Raw genomic sequence first — 22,044 nt, forward strand, 5'->3', positions numbered from 1 at the left:
AACTCTATAGTTTTCGCCTGACTTATTATATTGGAGGCGATAGTTAACTGGCTATACTAGTGTGGTGACCTTTATGAAATGAGTAACCAATTATGTTAATAAAGATCTATCTCTGGAGAAGTGCATCAGATGCAACTTGTAACACACCTTCTTGTCACTCCCTTCCACTTCTTCTTCTCCTCCTTATTCTTCTTCTTCTTCTTTTTCTACTGCTCCTTCTGTTCATCCACCTCCTGACTGTAGTCTTCTCCTGCATATCATACTTTTCCTCCTTCTCCTTCTCCTTCTCTTTCTATATTTCCTCCTCCTCCATCACATTCATTCTTCTGCTACTGCTCCTGATCCTCCTCCTACCTGTCTTCTATGCATCATCATCCTCCTCCTTCTCTATGCATCTCTCTCCTCCTCCTACACCTTTCCTTCTTCTTTTTCTTCCTCTTCTTCTCCTCCAATTCCTTCTCCTGCCAAGAGGCATCTTTCCTCCATCTAAGTGCCGACTATATAAATAGCCATTGTGTGGGGGAGTTGATACAAGCTATTCAGACTTCCCAGCAGTCTAGTTACATCTGATCATAGTGCTCCACGAGGTACCGGCTCTTGGAATAATTATCTTATCAGTCGTCATGCAGTCGATTATCCAGGTAAATTCATCAATTTTCCAATAAAATATTCTGATTTTCTTCAATTATCAAGTTGATTAATATTTTTTTCCATTGATCTCACAGAGAACTAATTTCTATTCAACACAATTGATTGAAAGTTCAAATACATCTTGAATTCGTAGAATGGAATGACTAGATAATTTTAATACATCTGTAAAAAGACTAAGTGCCGGTTGCACAGCAGCCGGTTGAATTTTGACAAGGATTAATTCCAAGATAACCAATAAAAGATCCGTCTTTTCAAAACACATTCTCTGATTTGTTCTCGTGAAATTAATCACGGTTATATTAAACCGGCTGTTGTGCAACCGAGCCTCATTCTACATCATCATACTATATTGTAAATGTTTATAATTTTCTTTTTAGTATCAATTGTTTTTCATAAGAACTCTTTCCCCACACACGGACTTGTCTATGTAGGGAAAATTCACAAGTATTTATATTATTTAAACATGTGTTCTGTATTTGTAATGATTTCTGTGAATAAACTCAATTTGAAATGTTTGAAATTTCCTAATCCAATCATCGATTTCCATTAGTAGGTTAGTGCATTTATCAATAAAACTACTCTATTCATGATTGAATAGATTCATGTGAAGAATAATATATAAAGTTATACATATTTTATAATATTAACCAGAAACCTCAAATTATTTTTCACTCTTCATTCAACTCTTGAATTTAATTTACATCTAGGGATGTGATAAATTGTTTGTTGAATCGATCCTTCATTTGTGTGATTTTTTTGGGAAAATATTTATCATATAAAGCTGTAGTTACAGCTGTGATAAGTTCTAAATATTGTGTTTGTCTTTTCGGTCTCAAAATTTTATAGTTTTTTCAAAGTTTGGAATTTTCTAATTAATTGTGATTGATTTAATTCAATTTTGAAGTATTTTCAATTTAAAAATATTTTTTGTGTGTTTTGAATTGTAAATTGAGTGTGTAATAGGAGAATGAGTGACACATAACCTAGCTACATTTGGACTGTTGTATAAATTAGAATTGGAACCGTTTTGGGCGTAAGCCTGTGGTACTCTTCTGAAAGTTGTGTAATTCTGAATGATTGAATAAATTGAATAAATAAATTGAATTGAATATGGGATTGATGTAAAGGCTCAAAAGCACTAATTGATATTACTGAGATATCATAATATTATCTTCCTCATTGTTCTCTGCATGATATCAATCGCACTTGTTTTCCACTGCTTCTTTCGGACAAGATTTCCAGTTCGATATTTTTGGCTATTATTCACATTATTATCAATTAATTTCAAATCCATTAATCAGAATGTGTACTATCAGCAACATGACATAGTATTTCAATATTCTATCCGAGTGCATTGGTACTTGGTATTGAGGGTGATCTGAAGATTTAGATAACTTGTTTTTTATTACTTTTGCTGCTTTGCTCTCTTTTATATCATGTTTTTCCATGAGTCAATCAATAATGGGGATTTCCCTGGTGCCTTAATATTAGGAATAAATGAATATTTTCAATAAATATTGAATATTGAAAATACAGAATATGATATATATTCATTACCCATTTCTACTTCTCTTAACACAATCTCTCAAACTGCTATCAAGAGGGCAGGATTTACAAATTTTGCGCCCATAGGCTCAATATTTCTGCCGCCCCAACTCTAGATGGAGTCCACTCTCTCAAATATATTTCAAAAATCTATAACAGTTCTTGGCTACTATGTTAATCGCTTGAAAACCATATCACGATGAACCTTCATAATATAATTTAAACTCTGCCAGAGAATATACTGGTTTCTTCACTTACAAATTTTTGAGAAATGTGATTATAGCAGGGAAAGATAGAATTAACTTAAGAGACTAAAACGTATGGGGATGACTAAGCTAACATATAAGCCACGCCCCAAACACAACTGGCAGTCTCTCGGACAATGACTCTCTTGTGACATTCTCAAGCTAGCTTCCTATTGGTAGTGAGCTTCGTAAGTGAAATGGCGTCTAATCAACCCATCGACTAATCAGAAATCTCCTTGGTTTTGGAGGTGTGAACAACCATGTTCCTCTCCATATCCACCTCTAATTCAAGACCTGAGATATTGCAACGTAGCAGTGTAGGCCTAGAATCTAATACATGATTGGTGAAAAATTTTAGCTGGTATTTTTTTCTAAATCTTTTTCACCAATCATGTATTAGATTCTAGGCCTACACTGCGACGTTGCAATATTGTGGGCCGGGCCTTGTACTAGAGGAGGTTATGGCCTCTCCCATTTCATGCTAAAGGTCTAATTCTTAGCCTAAGAGCCAAATTATGAAAATTTCTCATCAAATCATGAATTGTATAAATATTTTTTTGATTAATACAATATATATCTGAGATAAGAACAACCACCACAATCACATTCAATTACCGAGAAGCATCCAAATTTAAAAATGTACATTGTGAAAAAAATTAAGGACTGAAAATTTTGTGAAGTGAACAACTACAAGACTTGACCTATTCCGGACTATGTGTAACCTTATCTAAATTTGGGAGAGGAATAGCACAAGGTTACCTTATTTTTCCTCTCTCTATCATTCCGATGATGTACTTATTGTGTGAATCAAATTCAAATTCAAATATTCTTCATCCCAGAAAATGCATATATACAATAATAAATACAATTACAATAATTGTAATAGAAATGTATGGAATACCCCTACAGAGACTATACATCTGAGAGTTGGGGTGAGTTCCGGTCAGCCTGTTGAGGCCTGGATAAGCAATAAAGAAACAAAATGAGCATTTGACATTTTCAAAATGCTACCAACTATACTCTAAAATAAATTACAAATCAAAATAATAACTGAAAATGAAGCAACTTCTGGTAGAATATCAAACTAGTGTGCATCATACTCCTGTATCTATGATACCAGGTAGTTGAATTACAGAATCTGTAAATAAACAATAAATACAACTCAGTAGTAAAATCCAGAATTAAAGTTAGGGAACATCTTAATAATGAAGACCAGCGGATGGTCCGGTGATTTCACATTGAAAAAAAAGAAAAATGAAACTAAGAGATAAAACCCACACAGCACAAAATTTTAAAAAACGTTTAAAAAATGTTTAAAATGTATAAATCCGATAAACGTTATGAAAACAACGTTTAATAAACGTTAGAAAAGTTTACTAAAATAAACGATTACTCTATAAACGTTTAATAAACGTCTAGAATGTATATTGCTGATAAACGTTATGAAAACAACGTTATGACTATAATGTTTATCAAAACGTTGATATAACGTTTATTGAAATGTTGAATACAACGTTTAAAAAAATGTTTATTAAACGTAAAGGTCAGTACCAAACTAAAGGTTGAATAAACGTTTAGAAAACGTGATGGTCAACAACATACAACGTTGTCTAAACGTTTCAAATGTTTAAGAGGTAACGTTTATTAAACGTTTTATAAACATCAGTGTGCTGTGTGGGAAGAGGAGCAAGAAGCTGAAATGCGGGAGAAAAAAGGAAAGAAAAACACTTGTTAAGACAAACACTAATCAATAAAGAATAAACAATAAATACATACTGACCCACATTTGTATGATGTTGTGTTACTTTTCTATAATTTTTGTACCTCATTTAAATTGATAATTGATTAGAAATTGATTAGATCAAACCAATTATACTGGGATAACTTGAATACTAGCATAGAGAAACAATAGCATAAGTAGATATCCCATGGTATAGGCGTTTATGTCGCAACTCCTACTGTTATCTCAAGCCGATAGTTCATGTAATTCTTTCCCGTGAAGCTGTGTGACGCTGGTAGTCTCTCATATTGTGCCGTTCATACAATCTCACCCCAACAAAACAGTAAAAATCGACAATAATCGACAGTAATCGGCTTGAGATAACAGTAAAAGTTGCGACTTGAACGCCCTATACCATGGGATATCTACTTACGCTATTGTTTCTCTATGATACTAGCTACTTACTCAAGAGGGCGGTGAAAAAAGAAACGTTTTAGCTCTGCTTCCAAATTCTTCTCACTGATGAATATAAAACTTAAATATTACTAAATCAAAACAACTGCAGAGCATGCAACAATGTATGATGCGTAGGCAGTCATTCAGGAATTTTTCGCCAATTTTCTTCATCATTTCAAGACCGCACGACCTTTCTATTCTTATACTCTCAATTTCGCCGTTCACGTTTTCCAATCATGTGAAGAGCAAAAATAATTGCTAATATTGAAAACGCTTAATGCATGGAATCATTTAGAAGCGTCCATTTCTGTTCAAGGATGATAAAGGGCATTATTTTTTTCTCAATGTTGGAAGGCTAGTCACGAAATAGAGGATAATAAGCTCAATTATCGAGATTGAATGATCATGAAATCAGCTTAATGTCTCATAATTTATGTATTATCATTAATGAATTTCACAGCACTTAGTTTTGAATATCATAATTTGCTTCGTGAAAATTCCAATTTGAATCATAAGCAGTAATCATAATTTCAATTATTGTTAAACGTGAATCCAAATTAAATGCTGTAATTCACCCCGAAGACTTCTGCTACTGCAAATATTGACAACAGGGTGAACAGCTAGATGGAAATTCGATGAGTGCTACAACACAAAAATTATTTATCAGCAATCGAACCCAGTACCTCCCAAATGCCGGTCAGGAATGCCTACCCTTACACCAAACTGACAATCTCTGGATTCATTCGAATTTCTATCTAGCTGTTTACCCTGTTGTCAATAGTTGAAGTGGACGAAGTGTTTTGCTGGATTTTATTGGAATTCCGTTTAATAATAATTATTTATTAATTAGCATTTGAACAAATGCAACTTCCAATTCATTTCTATCTGTAATCATAATTTTATTTATTCCAGAATTCATTATTAATCTATTAATGTTTCTGTATAATATGACGTAGAGTTCTTGTTGTAGAATTCTTATGCCTTGAATTAGAATCAATTAATGAATTATGAATTAAACAAAATTTGATTAGCTTTCATTGGATGGATTCAATGAAAATTCTTGAAAGAGGCGAGATTTTCCTATCAAAACTTAAACCATGCTTTATTCCTTTATTTTATTCACTATCTTCGCGATTATTACGCGACATCACCCTTGAAATTAAGCTACTTTTGGAATACTATGACTCTCTTCCCATTCGACTTATTTTCCATTCATTTATTCCATTTTAATTCCGTATCTACCACTTTCAATTCACAATTCTCATGTATTCTTGTGATCTGACTTCAGGTACTTCTCAGCTAGACAAAGTAATACTTATTTATTAATTTATTTATTTATTAGATAGAGCGAACAATACAATAGTCGGAAAAGTAAAAACAGGCTACTGCCCAAAACTTCTTCAATTTCCTGATTTTGTCACAAATCGCCCAAATATTATGTAGGTTATGTTCACTTCAATTTCAACACCAAATCTTCAATCTGAAACTATGAATCAGAATAAAACAAAGAATTTCAAATTTAGATAGATTGATAATGAAACTTCCGTTAAAACAAAAACCAAATATGTGGTGAATTGATTAATTCTTCACTTGAATTGATAAACATGAGTAGACCATTAATGAAATCAACTTCTGTTCTTCAAATTCTTCCAACCGTATTCTACTTAATCCCAAATTTCATATCCATTAAGGCAATTTTCATGTCAATTTCAATATGGATTGGAAAATTTGGAGAAAACTTGAAATTTCAATCTTCCCACATGATAATTCACGACTGTCTTCCAGCAACTGATATCCTTACTTCTCCTTGTGTTGTCTCTATCTGAAATCATGTACAAGAATATGAGATGTTCATAATAATCCACGATTATTATTATGAATATAATGTTCATAATAAGTTCATGAAGAATTCTATTCCAATTTTTTATTCTTAGCTTTTAAGCTTTACAAATTGAAACGCGACGTTGCGTGACATGACGAGACGTTATTCTGCTAGATGAGTTCATTTCATTACTTAAGTTCATAATATGAACAAAATACATGACTTCAACTTATCCCGCTGACTATAGTGAGGTCCACGTTATAATGGCAGTGGAGAAAGATAGGAGATTAACGTTGCCGATCCTCCTTCTTGTCAATGCCTCCTATATACGGAAGCTGATACAGGCTCATTGCTGTAATATTAGCTTTCCATTCTCGTATAAAATAATCAATTAAATTTTATTAAACAAGAAATTTCAATTTTCAATAATTTCATAATTAAGATGAAATATTTTGTTGAATTGAATATTATTTATTTATTTATTTAATCATTCAGAATAACACAACTCACAGAGAAGTACCACAGGCTTATAAGCCCGAAACGGTTCCAATTCTAATTTATACAACAATCCAAATATAGCTAGGTTATGTGTTTTAACATTCTTCAATTACACATTCAATTTACAATTCAAAACACACAAAAATAATTTTTTAAATTAAAATAAATCTTCTAAATTAAATTAAATCAATCACAATTAATAAGAAAATTCCAAACTTTGAAAAAACTATTAAATTTTGAGACCGATAAGACAAAATTTAGAATTAATTCTAAATTGTTAAAAGACGATCTGGCAACAGAGCAAAGCGAGAAAGAGATAGCGCTATCCGCTTTGTTGAATGATAGACAAGGATAGCAATACCATTGCTGATCAAACACTGCCATTATAACGTGGACCTCACTATAGGGCCACCTCATGTCACGTTGCATCGCATCTCAATATGCGACTAGCCTTAAAAGCTTGCTTGTAATAGTCCGTTTAATCAATCATTCTCAAGAGTTATAGCTCGTCAATTTATATACAATCTACAATCTAATAACCTGAAAATCTACTCAAATCTTTCCTTGCTTAACAACTCAATTCAATCGATTTTATCGCGATTTAAAGAACACGGAGTGTTTTTTGTCAAGTTTCCAGGGAGGGCTACAGAAATTGCATGTAGCAGATGACGAGGCATACTCAGGCGTAGCATACTCTGGCTCAAAAACTTGAAAATACTTCTATGAATTGTTTAATTGTCTTCATCTCTTTCTATTATCAATTTGTCTATGCCACTGTATCCATACGACATATATATTTTATCGCTTATCATTAATACCTCCCTAAAATTCTATCCTGTTCTTTCCTTGTTCATAAGATCAATTCAATCAATTTTATCGCTCACTTTTTGAAATGTTGTTTCAGAATTGCGCAGTTCTGTGCCTAGTGGCGGCGTCAGCTCTGGCGGCTCCCCAGGCGCCAAGAGGAAGTGACGCGGCTGCCACGATAGAGAAGGACGACAGAGAAGTCAACTATGACGGATCATACAGATACAGGTAGAGGCTCCGAAATCCTTTATTCCAGATTTTGTCCCAAGATTAGATATCTAACCTTATCCAAGTCTGAAAAAGCAGAGAAGGCTTGAAACATTATTTTACTTCACATTGAGATTTTCAATCAATAATTATTTTCAATTAGACTAAGTTTTCATTCATATATAATTCAAATATTCAACAGAATCAACCCTCATGAATTGAAACTCAAATTATTATTGAAGACTGGTTCCAGCAATCACAATGAATTGAATTCATTAAGGCTGTGCATGGGCTGAGAATAAACTTTCTACTCGTAATATTTTTTTCAAATTTTTTCGATTTGTATATCAATCATCAAATTATCAAAATGAAAAAGTTTTCTCTGAAAAACATTTTTCTCTGATTATTACTTTTTGATATATGAGCGCCTAAAGTTTGAATTTTTGGGACAGAACATTTCAAATTCGGTAAGAGATAAATCCATGAGATTCAGAGGATAGATTCTTCATGGTATTGTTGATCCAGTGGAAAAAAATTCTGAAAATATCAATTTCTAAGATAGTTATTCAATTTACTAGATATAACTTTTAGTTAAGTTATTTTTGGCAAATTGAATAACTTTTTCAAAAATTGATATTTTCAGAAACTTTTGTTTTACTAGATCAACAATACCATGAAAAACCCATCCTTTGAATCTCATGCATTTATATCTTACCGAATTTGAAATGTTCTATCCCAAAAATTCAATCTTCAGGCGCTCATATCTCAAAAAGTAATGATCGGAAAAAAATGTTTTACTCAGAAAACTTCTTCATTTTGATAGCTTGATGATATACAAATCGAAAAAATTTGACTAAATATCATGAGTAGAAAGTTTATTTTTAGCTTTAATAGTGTCTATTAAACATGAGATTTCATAAATAATTAATTCAATGTAGATTAGAGATTGGAATTAACTATATGCGCATTTATACTCTATTGGAGTGATCCGTGGTCTAGTGGATAGAGTGCTTGCGTAGCAGCATAGAGATCCCGGGTTCGAACCCCTCTCATTACCAAAAGTTTTTTAACCAGATCACTCCCGTGTTATCGGATGGGCACGTTAAACTGTCGGTCCCGCTGAAGTATGACAGTCGTAAGGCCCATTGACGGCTTAAATTATATATTCAGGCGGTGGAACATTCCCGAAAGGGAACTCCCCACCAACAAAAGCCATACGAATTTATTTATTTATACTCTATTATATCAAACATGAGATGATTTTGTTGAAAATATGGTATTTAGTTGCTTTACAATGTTTAAAGATGGAAATTATTTTTGTATAGTAGCGCTCATCGAATTTCCATTTGGCTGTTTACCCTGTTGTCAATATTTGCAGTAGCAGAAGTCTTCGGGGTGATTTACAGCATTCAATAGAAAATTCCGTTTAATGATAATAATTAATTCATTAGCAATTGAATAATTGCAATATCTCAGTAATTTCCATCTGCAGACTGGCTGGCCGCTATGGCTTCGTATAAAATGAGCGCTGCTATCCAGAGATTGCCAGTTTGGTGTGAGGGTAAGCATTCCTGACCGGTAATTGGGTTCGATTCCCGGGCTGACAAATAATTCTTGTATAGTAGCTCTAATCGAATTTCCATTTGGCTGTTTACAGCGTTGTCAATATTTGCAGTAGCAGAAGTCTTCGGGGTGATTTACAGCATTTGATTGGGATTTCCGTTTAATAGGTACCATGTTTCATTGAGATATATATTATGCCTAAAACAAGTCCTCCTTCAACCACGATTTTAAAATTTGACAAACTAAAAACTTGACGTGATTGAATCTTGAAGAGTTGGGAATAAGCCTATAATCATCCTCGATTGATTAAAAATCTATATGGATAATTTCAAGTTAATCAGTACAGTAGTTCAGATGTGTCAAACATAATTTCCCTTTTCCGTACGTGTATAAGTCAGTTCTTTCCTTAATTATAGTTTAGATGATCATTGAAATGAATGATAATTATTAATAGATATGTTATTGGAAGTAGAATTCTATCAAACCAAATTATGATAAATTTCAAGTTAATCAGTCCAGTAGTTCAGATGATAAATTTCAAGTTAATCAGTCCAGTAGTTCAGATGATAAATTACAAGTTAATCAGTCGAGTAGTTCGGATGTGATGATGTGTCAAACATAATTTCCCTTTTCCGCACGTGTATAGTGTATAAGCAAGTTCTTTCCTTAATTATAGTTTAGATGATCACTGAAATGGATGATAATTATTGATAGATATGTTATTGGAAGTAGAATTCTGTCAAATCAAATTATGATAAATTTCAAGTTAATCAGTCCAGTAGTTCAGATGATAAATTTCAAGTTAATCAGTCCAGTAGTTCAGATGAGATGATGTGTCAAATATAATTCCCTTTTCCGTACGTGTATAAGCCAGCTCTTTCCTTAATTATAGTTTAGATGATCACTGAAATGAATGATAATTATTAATAGATATGCTACAGAAATTAGAATTCTGTCAAACCAAATTATGACATTCAAAACTAAGTGCTGTGAAATCCATTGATGATGATTCATGAATATCATGAGATATTTATCTCGGGCCACTCCCGTGTTTCGTATGGACACGTTAAGCCGTCTGTCCCGGCTGCCTAGAATGCAGTCGTTATGTCATGTCAGAGGCCCTGGAATTGATCAGTTGCGACCTGAAAACTCTGACACCAGACCTGAGCCAGCCAGGTCACTCGATATTATTATTATTATTATTATAGATTTAGTGGAATATAGAGTGACTAATGTTGTGATTCAACTGGTAGAAATTAGAACTTAGAATATCAAATCCCAGATAGAAACTATAATGGACTTTTAATTTAATTTATTGAACATTTTACAAAAATTTTCATTTGTGGTATTATTATAGAATGTATAACTATTATGATGTAGTATGAATTTGAATACTCCTCAATTAGCTCTAAGCTAGAGGAGCAACAAAACACTGTATGTATATGATACTATGTAACTTTAAATGAAATAAATTGAAATTTAAATTGAAATTATGAGACATCAAGCCGATATCATGATAAACGACTGCTTGTCATGTCAGAGGCCCTGAAATTAATCAGTTGCGACCTGAAAACTCTGACACCAGACCTGAGCCAGCCAGTTCACTCGATATTATTATTATTATTATTATTATTATTATATTATTATTATTATTATTATTATTATTATTATTATTATTATTATTATTATTATTATTATTATTATTACTATTATTATTATGAGACATCAAGCCGATATCATGATCATTCAATCTCAATAATATTGAGCTTTTTCCTTTATTATAGTATAGATATGATACATTTTAGTTACTGAAATTATTATTTTACTGATGTTCACAGCTACCAAACATCGAACGGAATAGCGGCCGACGAACAAGGCGCTCTGAAAAACGTCGGAACCGACGCCGAAGCGATGTCAGCTGCGGGACAGTTCAGCTACGTGTCACCAGAGGGCGTCCAAATCAGGGTGGTCTATGCCGCTGACGACAACGGATTCCAACCCCAGGGCGACCATCTCCCAACCCCCCCACCAATTCCCCCTGCAATCCAGAGGGCACTCGAGTACCTGGCTACCCTCCCTTCAACCCCTGACACCCCAGTCAATGCTCCCAACCGCAGATTTTAAGAAGAGACTCTAAGGAAACAGAAGGGTTGTCAACCGAAAAATCCACCGCAGACTTCAAGGGATGAACATCAGGAAAGTAGCTGGAGATTTCAAGTTTACATGAGGATTGACAACTGGAAAATCAACCACAGATTTTAAGGGATAAACATCAAAAATTGGCCGAAGATTTTAGGTAAAAATGAGGATTCAAAACTGAATAATTAAGCACAAACTTCAAAGGATATACATCAGGAAAGAAGCTGGAGATTTAAATTGATCATTAGGATTGACAACTGGAAAATTAACCACAAACTTCAAGGGATAAACATCAAAAACTGGCCGGAGATTTCAAGTAGAAATTAAGATCGAAAACTGAATGATTAAGCACAGACTTCAAAGGATATACACATCAGAGAGTAGCCGAAGATTTCAAATGTACATGAGGATTGACAACTGAAAAATTAACCACAAACTTCAAGGGATAAACATAAAAAACTGGCCAGTGATTTCAAGTGGAAATTAAGATTGAAAACTGAATGATTAAGCACAGACTTCAAAGGACTCCAGAGATTTCAACTAAACATGAGGAATGATAACTGACTAACTAACCACATATTCGATAACCTAAACATCCGTGAAGGAACCTGAGATTTCAAGTGAACATGAAAGATGTCAACTGGGAAATCAACCGAAATTAATGACAGATTTCAAAGATTCAAGTAAACATTAAAATTGTCAACTGAGGAATTAACTGTAATTAAACACATATTTCAAGGGCACATGATTAACTTGACCATGGTTATCGTTCCTCATAACAAGGAACTTTAGATAACGAGCTCTAGAGTTCTAGGAACTCTAGACAAGTTTTCTAGATAACGTTATCAGTTCAGAGATTCAAAAAAGGTTTCACAACTGAGAAATTGTCCAAGGAAGGCTGACCCTTGAAAATCTGTTGCTATCAACTGAAGAAAAACCCAAAATCCATTGTACAATTTCGGTTTTAAATCTTCCAAAATTATGAAAATATGTTTCATTCATTGGAATGTCATTCTATCATCTAGATTTCATAAAACAAAAATCATCGACTGATATAGCTCATATATTTATAATCACATTGATAATAAATGTTTGTATTTTTCGTATGTTGTTGTTTTGAATCCTTCATCCAGTTCATGCTCCGATTAGACTGAAATTTTATATGTATCATTTTGTAGTAAACATGATCAAATGTCAAATGATCAATGTAGATCATTGATGAATTTCAAATGATCAATGTATTTTGTAGTAAACATGATCAAATGTCAAATGATCAGTGTAGATCATTGATGAATTTCAAAATTAGAGAGACTTGAAATGCTGTCAAAAATTCCACTTTTTGACATCATTTCAAGTCTCTTCAATCATCATGGAAAAATTCCACAACATCAATATTCACGCTACAAATTTAAATAAATTTAAAATTTCGATTTTGTCAAAAACTCAGTCATTGAGTCTACTATGTCGATGACTGTTTCTCGGTCGGTTGCATGAAGCTTTAACCGCTGTTAAATGACATCATTTAACGGATTCATTGCAATAAAGTCTTTTGGGAAAGTAGGACAATAATATGATGACGTCATTCAACTACGTTTTCATTCAGCCTAATAGACGTATGCGCAACCGAGCCGTTGTCTGTAGTGAGGTCCACGTTATAATGGCAGTGTTTGATTAGCGATGGTATTGCTATCCTTGTCTGTCATTCAACAAAGTGGATAGCGCTATCTCTTTCTCGCTTCGTCATGTTACAAGATTGTCTTTTAACAATGTAGAATTATAATAATTAATAAACAAAATATTTTATCTTATATGAAAATTCATTATTAAATCATCGAAAAATAATAATTTATTGCTTAATACAAATATATATTTGACTAGCCGTCAGGCTCGCTTCGCTCGCCATATCCGTCCAGACCCCCGACTGAATTGTCCAAGAATGAGATCAGCAGGCTCGCTTCACTCGCCTGCATTTTTCATTTGAGCATTTTTATCATATGTTAGGACGATCCAGTCGGGGGTACAGACTAAACGTCTGGCTAAACGGATATGGCGAGCGAAGCGAGCCTGACGGCTAGTAATATAATATTACCAGTAATAGCTCTGATTGAAGTAGCAGTGCTCAATCAATTTTTCCGCGATAAATGCATTTCAATCTTCAACTTGGTGCCAACCTAACAAAGTCAACTCAACTCAATGCCAACCTGACAAGATTATTAATTTAGTTCCCAGTTAACAACTGTTTCGAAGAGGTACTCTCTCTAGATTATAACTCTATATTAACATGTGGTATGACCTTTTTTCAATTATAATTAAGAGAATAAGAAGAATATACATGCTAAAAGACGAACTTTAAATCCTTAAAAACCACCCTTAGAGTTAGAATATTGCCAAAAGATTTCTTAGTGCGCCTCTAAAGGGCTAATTGAACATACCTACCAAATTTGAACGTTTTTGGTCCGGTAGATTTTTAGTTCTGCGAGTGAGTGAGTGAGTGAGTCAGTCAGTCAGTCAGTCAGTCAGTCAGTGAGAGCCATTTCGCTTTTATATAATAATATAGATTATTTCAAACTAGAATGAACAGTAATATTACATAATAAAGCTGTATCAGCTACCGTCTATAGAGGGCATTGACAAGACAGAGGATCGACAACGTTGTTCTATCTTTCTTCACTGCCATTTTTACGTGGATCTCACTGTAGTTGTCTCTTAATATATTAGTTAGATAGAATAGGCGGCATGCACACCGGAGAAACGCGTTTCGTGAAAAAAGTTTCAGGAAACGTGGAACGAAAGTTGCTCGCAATCGACTGATAAGATTAAGCAGGGATCGTTTCTTTTGTATGCATGCGCGAGTGAAACGGATTGCATGAAACAAGTTTCATGAAAGAGGGCTTCACGAAATGCGTTTCTCCGGTGTGCATCCCGCCTCACTATGAGACAGTAAGAGACAGTAACTGTAGATTGATGTAAACTGTCTGTCTTGTGCATACTGTAAATTTTGATGGTCATCAATTAATTTCCGTCGGAGTTGGAGAATAATAGCAACTACTTCCAGAAATGATTTCAAATATACTGTAACAAAATTGCCGTTTTGTGAATTGATCACCTGACGCTAGTGTTCCCGCGCATCTCAAGTCTACTACTATTCAGAGATCTGAGCCAGCTGGTGACAGGAGTATAACGCTGGAGACACACGAGGTCTGCTATCTCTTCATAGTGAATGATTTAATAGAATCAACAGTTTGCTATTGAAATAATCATAATTATTTTTTCCAATTTCGAGCTTATTTTTAATTTTAGGTGAAAATGTTACTGAACATCAATTGTAGAGATTTTAATACTAATTCTTTTCCTCTTAAACTTTTTTGTTCAAATTGTATCTGAAGCCTGATAATTGGGAATCTAAAATCGAACTTTGCATAGATGGGGCGGAGCTCCTGAAATTTTTACAGATATGGGACTCATGGCAGTTGATAGAGCTCATCAATGACTAATTTAGGTATGAATTTGATAAAAATCGTTGGCGCCGTTTTCGATAAAATCGCGAAAAACGCTGTTTTTGACAACATTTTCGCTATTTTAACCGCCATCTTGGATTGCATTTGATCGAAATTGTTCGTGTCGGATCCTTATATTGTAAGGACCTTAAGTTTCAAATTTCAAGTCATTCCGTTAATTGGGAGATGAGATATCGTGTACACAGACGCACATACACTCATACACACACACACACACACACACACACCACACACACCACACACACACACACACACACACACACACACACACACAGACCAACACTCAAAACCCACTTTTTTGGACTTAGGGGACCTTGAAACGTATAGAAATTTACAAATTTGGGTACCTCAATTTTTTCCGGAAAGCAATACTTTCCTTACCTATGGTTATAGGGCAAGGAAAGTAAAAAACTTTTTCCTACATCTACTGTCAAAAGTACTTACTTTACTCCCTGAAACATGATACTAAAGTGTCACTTTTTCGCTCTCGGTACTAAAAAACAGAAAAACTCCCTAGGGAGTAAAAGTGACTCCATTTAAATAACATGGGAAGCATCTTTATTTTAAAAACGTACATTTGGAATAGGTCAGAAGGTCTAAGCTCAGATGAGGAAGCATATAGAGTAGTCATTAAACCAACTAAATTCAATACCTCAACCAGACATTTGATTGATATATAAAATTTATGGTTTTATGCTGAAATTATTATTACAAACTTCATATCACTATAATAAAAAAATGTATATTTTTTTTTCTTTTATTCCATGTTATTCAAAATATCAGCCAACGAATATTACTTATCAACTAATCAAATTTTAAACGGGAACTTCATCATAGCTGTAGTTTTGGCTGTCATTGTTGTTACAACTTTAGCCGACAGATAGTGCTGTCGGAGGAGAACTGTGATTACAAGCCAGATGTTTCTGTTTACTTTTTAGATTATGTTGTAACACATTGTTTGGTCTCATACGTTTTTAAAAATTATTTTATTAGCAGTTTTTATAAAAATGTAGGTGGAGGAAAAATGTTGTGTGTATCACGAGTGAAAAATGTTTTTTCTCCCTCAGGAAAATTGTTGCCCTCGGCTTCGCCTCGGGCTTCAAACTTTTCCCTCAGGGAGAAAAAACAGCAATTTTCACTCTAGATATACAAATAACTATTAGTAACCTCTTAATTGAAACTTGTAAATAAAACATTTGATTTAAACTTCTGAGTCGTTAAAGTATTTCAAAGTTTTCAATGAAAGGGTACTAAAATTTTTATATTGTTCTTATTTAACTATTATTATCGAAGAAGAAGAAGAGAAGAAGAAGAAGAAAGAAGAAGAAGAAGAAGAAGAAGAAGAAGAAGAAGAAGAAGTTGAAGAACAACAACAAGAGGATAACGGAGAAAAAGAAGAAAAATGATGATGATGATGTGGAATGATTCAAAGGAGAAAATGGGAAAGATGGTGGATAAGTACAAGACAAAGAAGATGATGGAGGGGAAGTGGAAAAATGGTGAAGTGGATAAGAGAAAAAATATGTAAGATGTAGAAAAATATGAGGGTTACATAGTCAAGTAGGAGGAGGAAAAGAAAAAGTAACTTAATAAGAATCAAGATTTTGCAAGTTGAAAGATAATAAATGAATTTGATATTCCTTGAGTTTCTCAATTCGCATCTCTGAGAAGAAAGCGAAGGAGATAACATGTAGTGGAAGAAGAAGAAGAAGAAGAAAGAAGAAGAAGAAGAAAGAAGAAGAAGAAGAGAAGAAGAAGAAGAAAGAAGAAGAAGAAGAAGAAAGAAGAAGAAGAAGAGAAGAAGAAGAAGAGAAGAAGAAGAAGAAGAAAGAAGAAGAAGAAGAAGAAAAGAAGAAGAAGAAGAGAAGAAGAAGAAGAGAAGAAGAAGAAGAAGAAAAGAAGAAAAAATAAAGAGTAGGAGACTTCGAGAAGAGTATGAGGTGTGAGAAAAAGTGAAAGACGAAGAAAGAGAAGAAGTATGAGGTGTGGGAGGAGTAAAAGACGAAGAAAGAGAAGAAGTAGGAGACTGAGAAGAAGTATGAGGAGTGGAAAAGAATAAATGACGAAGAAGGAGAAGGAATTGATTGATTGATTGATTGATTGAGTACTTTATTGATATAGATTACAATATATACTGGCTTATACACTTATATACAATAGCTTACAATACAGCAAAATTATAGATGAATTTAAATAATATAGACTAAGAAAATAATTATTGAACTGTATATGATATGAAAAAGTGATTTGTAATATAATAACTATAGATAATTATATTGTTATGCATCTACATAAATTGGCGGAGCTTTGGACATATAAATGTCCATTCTTCGGAAAGAATATTAGAAATATCCTCCCCACTAACTCTCTACCAAAAGTAAAGTAGAGTAGGAATAGGAGAATTGAGAAGAGTATGAGGTGTGAGAAAAAGTGAAAGACGAAGAAAGAGAAGAAGTATGAGGTGTGGAAGGAGTAAAAGAGGATGAAAGATGAGAAGTAGGAGACTGAGAAGAAGTATGAGGAGTGGAAAAGAATAAATGAGGAAGAAGGAGAAGAAGCAGGAGAATTTTAGAAGAGTATGATGGGTGAGAAAAAGTGAAAGACGAAGAAAGAGAAGAAGTATGAGGTGTGGAAGGAGTAAAAACGAAGAAAGAGAAGAAGTAGGAGACTGAGAAGAAGTATGAGGAGTGGAAAAGAATGAATGACGAAGAAGGAGAAGAAGCAGGAGAATTTTAGAAGAGTATGAGGTGTGAGAGAAAGAAAAAGACGAAGAAAGAGAAGAATGAGGAAACTGAGAAGAAGTATGAGATGTGGAAAGAAGAAGAAGATGAGCACATAGCAAGGAAAGTGACTACCGCATAAATTTGAATACTGGACGATAATCCTTGTTATCTGTGGTATTGCATCAGAGACTTACAAACTCTGATATCCTCATTTGTTTTCCTCTTTTCTCAATACCAAAAGAGTACGGATAGTTGTAATAAAACTATTCTAGAGAGTGGAGAACATTAGATATCATCTTTAAACAATCACTCACATTACTATCAATTCAATTAACAAATGAATGTCATTGACCGAGCGAAGTGAGGTCTAAGATTCAAGTCGACGGTTTGGCATTTCTCTTAATGTTCAAATGTTTATATGTTCTTATGTTGCGCATTTACGGCAAAACGCGGTAATAGATTTTCATGAAATTTGACAGGTATGTTCGTTTTTGAATGCGCGTCGACGTATATACAAGGATTTTGGAAATTTTGCATTTCAAGGATAATATATTATAAAACGAAAAAAAGAGTCTCCTTCATACGCCAATATTAGAGTAAAAATCTGACTATAGAATTATTCATCATAAATCAGCTGACAAGTGATTATACAGATGTGTGGAGAAGCCAGTCTATTGCTGTATTTCCATAAGGTCTATAGTTTCAATCAGGTACTTGTGGATTAGAATACTGCGTGAGGTCTACTGTTCACAGAACTACTAGTTGGGGAGTAAGATAACTATACTTATACTTGTATAATACATTGTTTATTGATTGTTTGAACACTCCCCAGGATAATATAGCTCATTAATGAACGAGCGTAGGGAATTCACATTTTTTTGAGTTGAGGCTAGAGTCGTCCGTTTGTGTGTATGTATGTTCGACAATAATTATTTTCGATTGATTCCACCATCAACTTCAAATTTTTGAAACATATTCCTTGAACCATTATACAGATCAAGTTCGATGGCGAGCGAAATTAAGTAACTCTTTCGTCATTTTGAGGATAACAATGAAAGTGTATAGGAGAGAGATCCATTCATCTGCATCAGAAATTATAGTTTATCTGTCAGCAGTCAGCTGGATTATGAACTGCATGCAGTTATCAAGTTAATTGAATAGAAGCTAGCAATTGCTAATCCTAGGAGATTTTCGAGCAAATATAGAAAATTCAAGTCAGCTGTTCAGTCTTATTTGTATAGCTAGAACCTTCGATCATGTATATAGAACCTCCTATACATGATTGTAGGCTAGAACTAATAATAACTAGTTGTCAAGCTACAAGATTCTAGCATAGAGAAACAATAGCATAAGCTATTGTTCACTCACGCTATTGTCTACGCTATTTTTTACTTACGTTTATTGTTTAACTTACGCTATTGTTTCTCTAAGATTCTAGTTTTTATTCAATCAACCCAGTAACTCAATGTATCTTTGTTGAATTTATACTGCTTCCAAAGCTATTGTTCACTCACGCTATTGTCTACGCTATTTTTTACTTACGTTTATTGTTTAACTTACGCTATTGTTTCTCTAAGATCCTAGTTTTTATTCAATCAACCCAGTAACTAATGTATCTCTGTTGAATTTATACTGCTTCCAATAGAGCATCTCACAGAATATCAGTGGCATTTTGAATTTGAAAAGCGGCAGAGTGAATTGAGTGCTCTGTAAAGGAGAAAATTACACATTGAACATTTATTATAGATATTCAATGAAATAACTGAGAAATTTTCAAAAAACCACATATTTATTGATACTTAGAAAGACCGGTATCGGTTATTACACCATTGTCAATCTCTGATAAACTGATTATCATAAACTGATAAAAAAATATATTATAGACTACTCTCATTATTATTTCAAGAATAAACTGAACAATTAGAAACACAGTAGCCTACATGCAAGCACTAAAACAGAAGATCAGACAAGATATCAGCTGAAGTACCAGAATCCATGAGGCCAGACTGAAACAAGTTTTACTGGGTATTCTGTCCAGTGGATTACAAAATACGTTATAATTGTACGATATGTAGTGACCATGGTCTGTGTTTAGCCATCTTCATAGCTACAGGAAGTTGGAGAAGATGGTACAATCCAGCGACCACAGATAGCGCTTCTTCGCTCTGGAGAAAAATTGGAAGAAGATCGAAAGTGAAAACAAGAATAAATATAGCCTAGTCATCCTGGAATCAACACATCATGGTAGAGTGAAATGAGGAGTATGATTGAAACATAGAATCACAGAATACAGCATTGATGTATTATTGTAATACAACATTATTACATCATAATGTTGTATTCTGTGATAGAATGCATGAGAAAATGAGTTCATCTCATTCAATTCTTCTCGGACTTGATAAAGTGAGATAAGGAGTATGATTGAATTCACGAAAATATGAGTTCATCTTATTCGATTTGTCTGGGATTATGATAAAGAGTCACGTTGATTGAAGTATTGTGCAAGAATCATCATCAGTATCCACAATATTCTCTTATAATCTTGATGTATTTTTTTATTCATCCATTCATTTATTAGAGCAAACAAAACCTTAGAGCTCAATCATCGCACTGATAATAACCAATAATCATACAACTGTCAATATTCATTGTATTTATCTATTATGCTAGAATATCACAGTATGGGAATTTAGAAATATGCACAAGCCGAAAACGTCTTCTATTCCTGAATTCAAAATATTGAATAAATTATTCAAAGTAGGGTTATGTGAGTCAGTCATTCTATCAGGGCTCGAATAATTTTGAAATTTTTATTAAATAAAAATGGAAGAATATAATTTCTATATGTAAATAACAACACCTTCATTCAAAGACATAACTGCATGCGTTTTCATATTGCCGATAGAGCATTGTTGAAACTGTAGACGTTTATTCAGCACTTTGTCTCAAAAATTGTTTTAGCTGAAAAATTAATAATCCATGCCACGTGTAGGCCTAAAGATTGCATCAGGAAAACGAAGTTTCAAAACTATGTTTTTCAGGTAGAAAGCAGAGACCTTAAAGATGCATAGACTCACATGCAGCGCTACTGTCGTACTAGGAATTGAAATCCGCCATTGAGGGGGCAACCCATAAGATTATTACATACCAATGCCACCAATGCCTTTGTGATCTATAGTATTACAAATAAATAGTATATAATATCTCGTGCTAAAATACCCCAATGGCGGCCTTCAATTTCAAGTAAGAGCTATCATTGGGAAGGCATAGGCATTGTGGGTCTATATTCCTTTAAGGTCTTTGGTAGAAAGCAATATAGAAACAGATGTTCCTATTTTAATTTCGACCATATGATTTGGTGATTTTTTAATGAAATATTATTATAATCATTATTATGAAAAATCTAAAAGGAAAAATTAAAATTTGGAATCTTTATATCATTAACCTACTATGTTCCAAATTTCGTGAAAATCGTTAGAGCCGTTTTCGAGATCCGTTAAACATAAAAAACCAGATACAAAAATTACCAGATATATAAATACAGAAATTGCTTGCTTAATATAATAGGATTGAAGTTTTTAATAATACGTGTAAGAAATATTTTACATGTAGCCCTAAAGAGAAAAGAGACACGGAAATGATTGACAAAAAGCGACAAATATTTTATTCAAATTAAATCGATTTGAAATTTTATGGAGTTGATTTGTTTTAAATGGTGAATTGAACTGAACATGCAAATTTTAAGATAGTTCCCAAATGTAGTAGCGAAATTATTGAGTAATATGGAGATCTTGCTTGAATAACATAGAAAAATGATAGATGATTCCAGGTTCAGATCAGGAATGGAACCTGAGTGCTTTTGTTGACCTTGAACTGTGACCTTGCCCGGTGACTTGTTACTGACCTCTATGTATCCGCTCCAACTTCAACCTTGACCTTTACAACACATTATCATTCTATTTTGCTGTGAAATCGTGGAAAAATGAATTATTGAAACAAGTTACTCGAGAAATAAATGTTTGAAAAGAATAAATCAAATAAATTTGAGTTAGGATTTTAACCAAATCTCTTATAGTACAAGTATTATAAGCACAGTACTGTTAAGATTCGTGAATAACTGAACTCAAAATAATTGATAATATGTTAATAG

The 22,044-nt window shown here is 33.4% G+C and overlaps 1 protein-coding gene across 1 annotated transcript; it reads left to right on the plus strand.

The window, feature by feature from the left end:
* Window positions 1-462: 462 nt before the first annotated feature.
* LOC111058171 (endocuticle structural glycoprotein ABD-4) lies at window positions 463-12,759 on the plus strand. The gene is made up of 3 exons (XM_039438395.1): window positions 463-641; window positions 7,842-7,972; window positions 11,353-12,759. Exons 1-3 carry the CDS (start codon window positions 624-626, stop codon window positions 11,636-11,638), a joined length of 435 nt encoding a protein of 144 aa, XP_039294329.1. The 5' UTR covers window positions 463-623; the 3' UTR covers window positions 11,639-12,759.
* Window positions 12,760-22,044: the final 9,285 nt, after the last annotated feature.

This window comes from Nilaparvata lugens, chromosome 11 (genome assembly GCF_014356525.2).
Source record: "Nilaparvata lugens isolate BPH chromosome 11, ASM1435652v1, whole genome shotgun sequence".
NCBI classification, from domain to species: domain Eukaryota; kingdom Metazoa; phylum Arthropoda; class Insecta; order Hemiptera; family Delphacidae; genus Nilaparvata; species Nilaparvata lugens.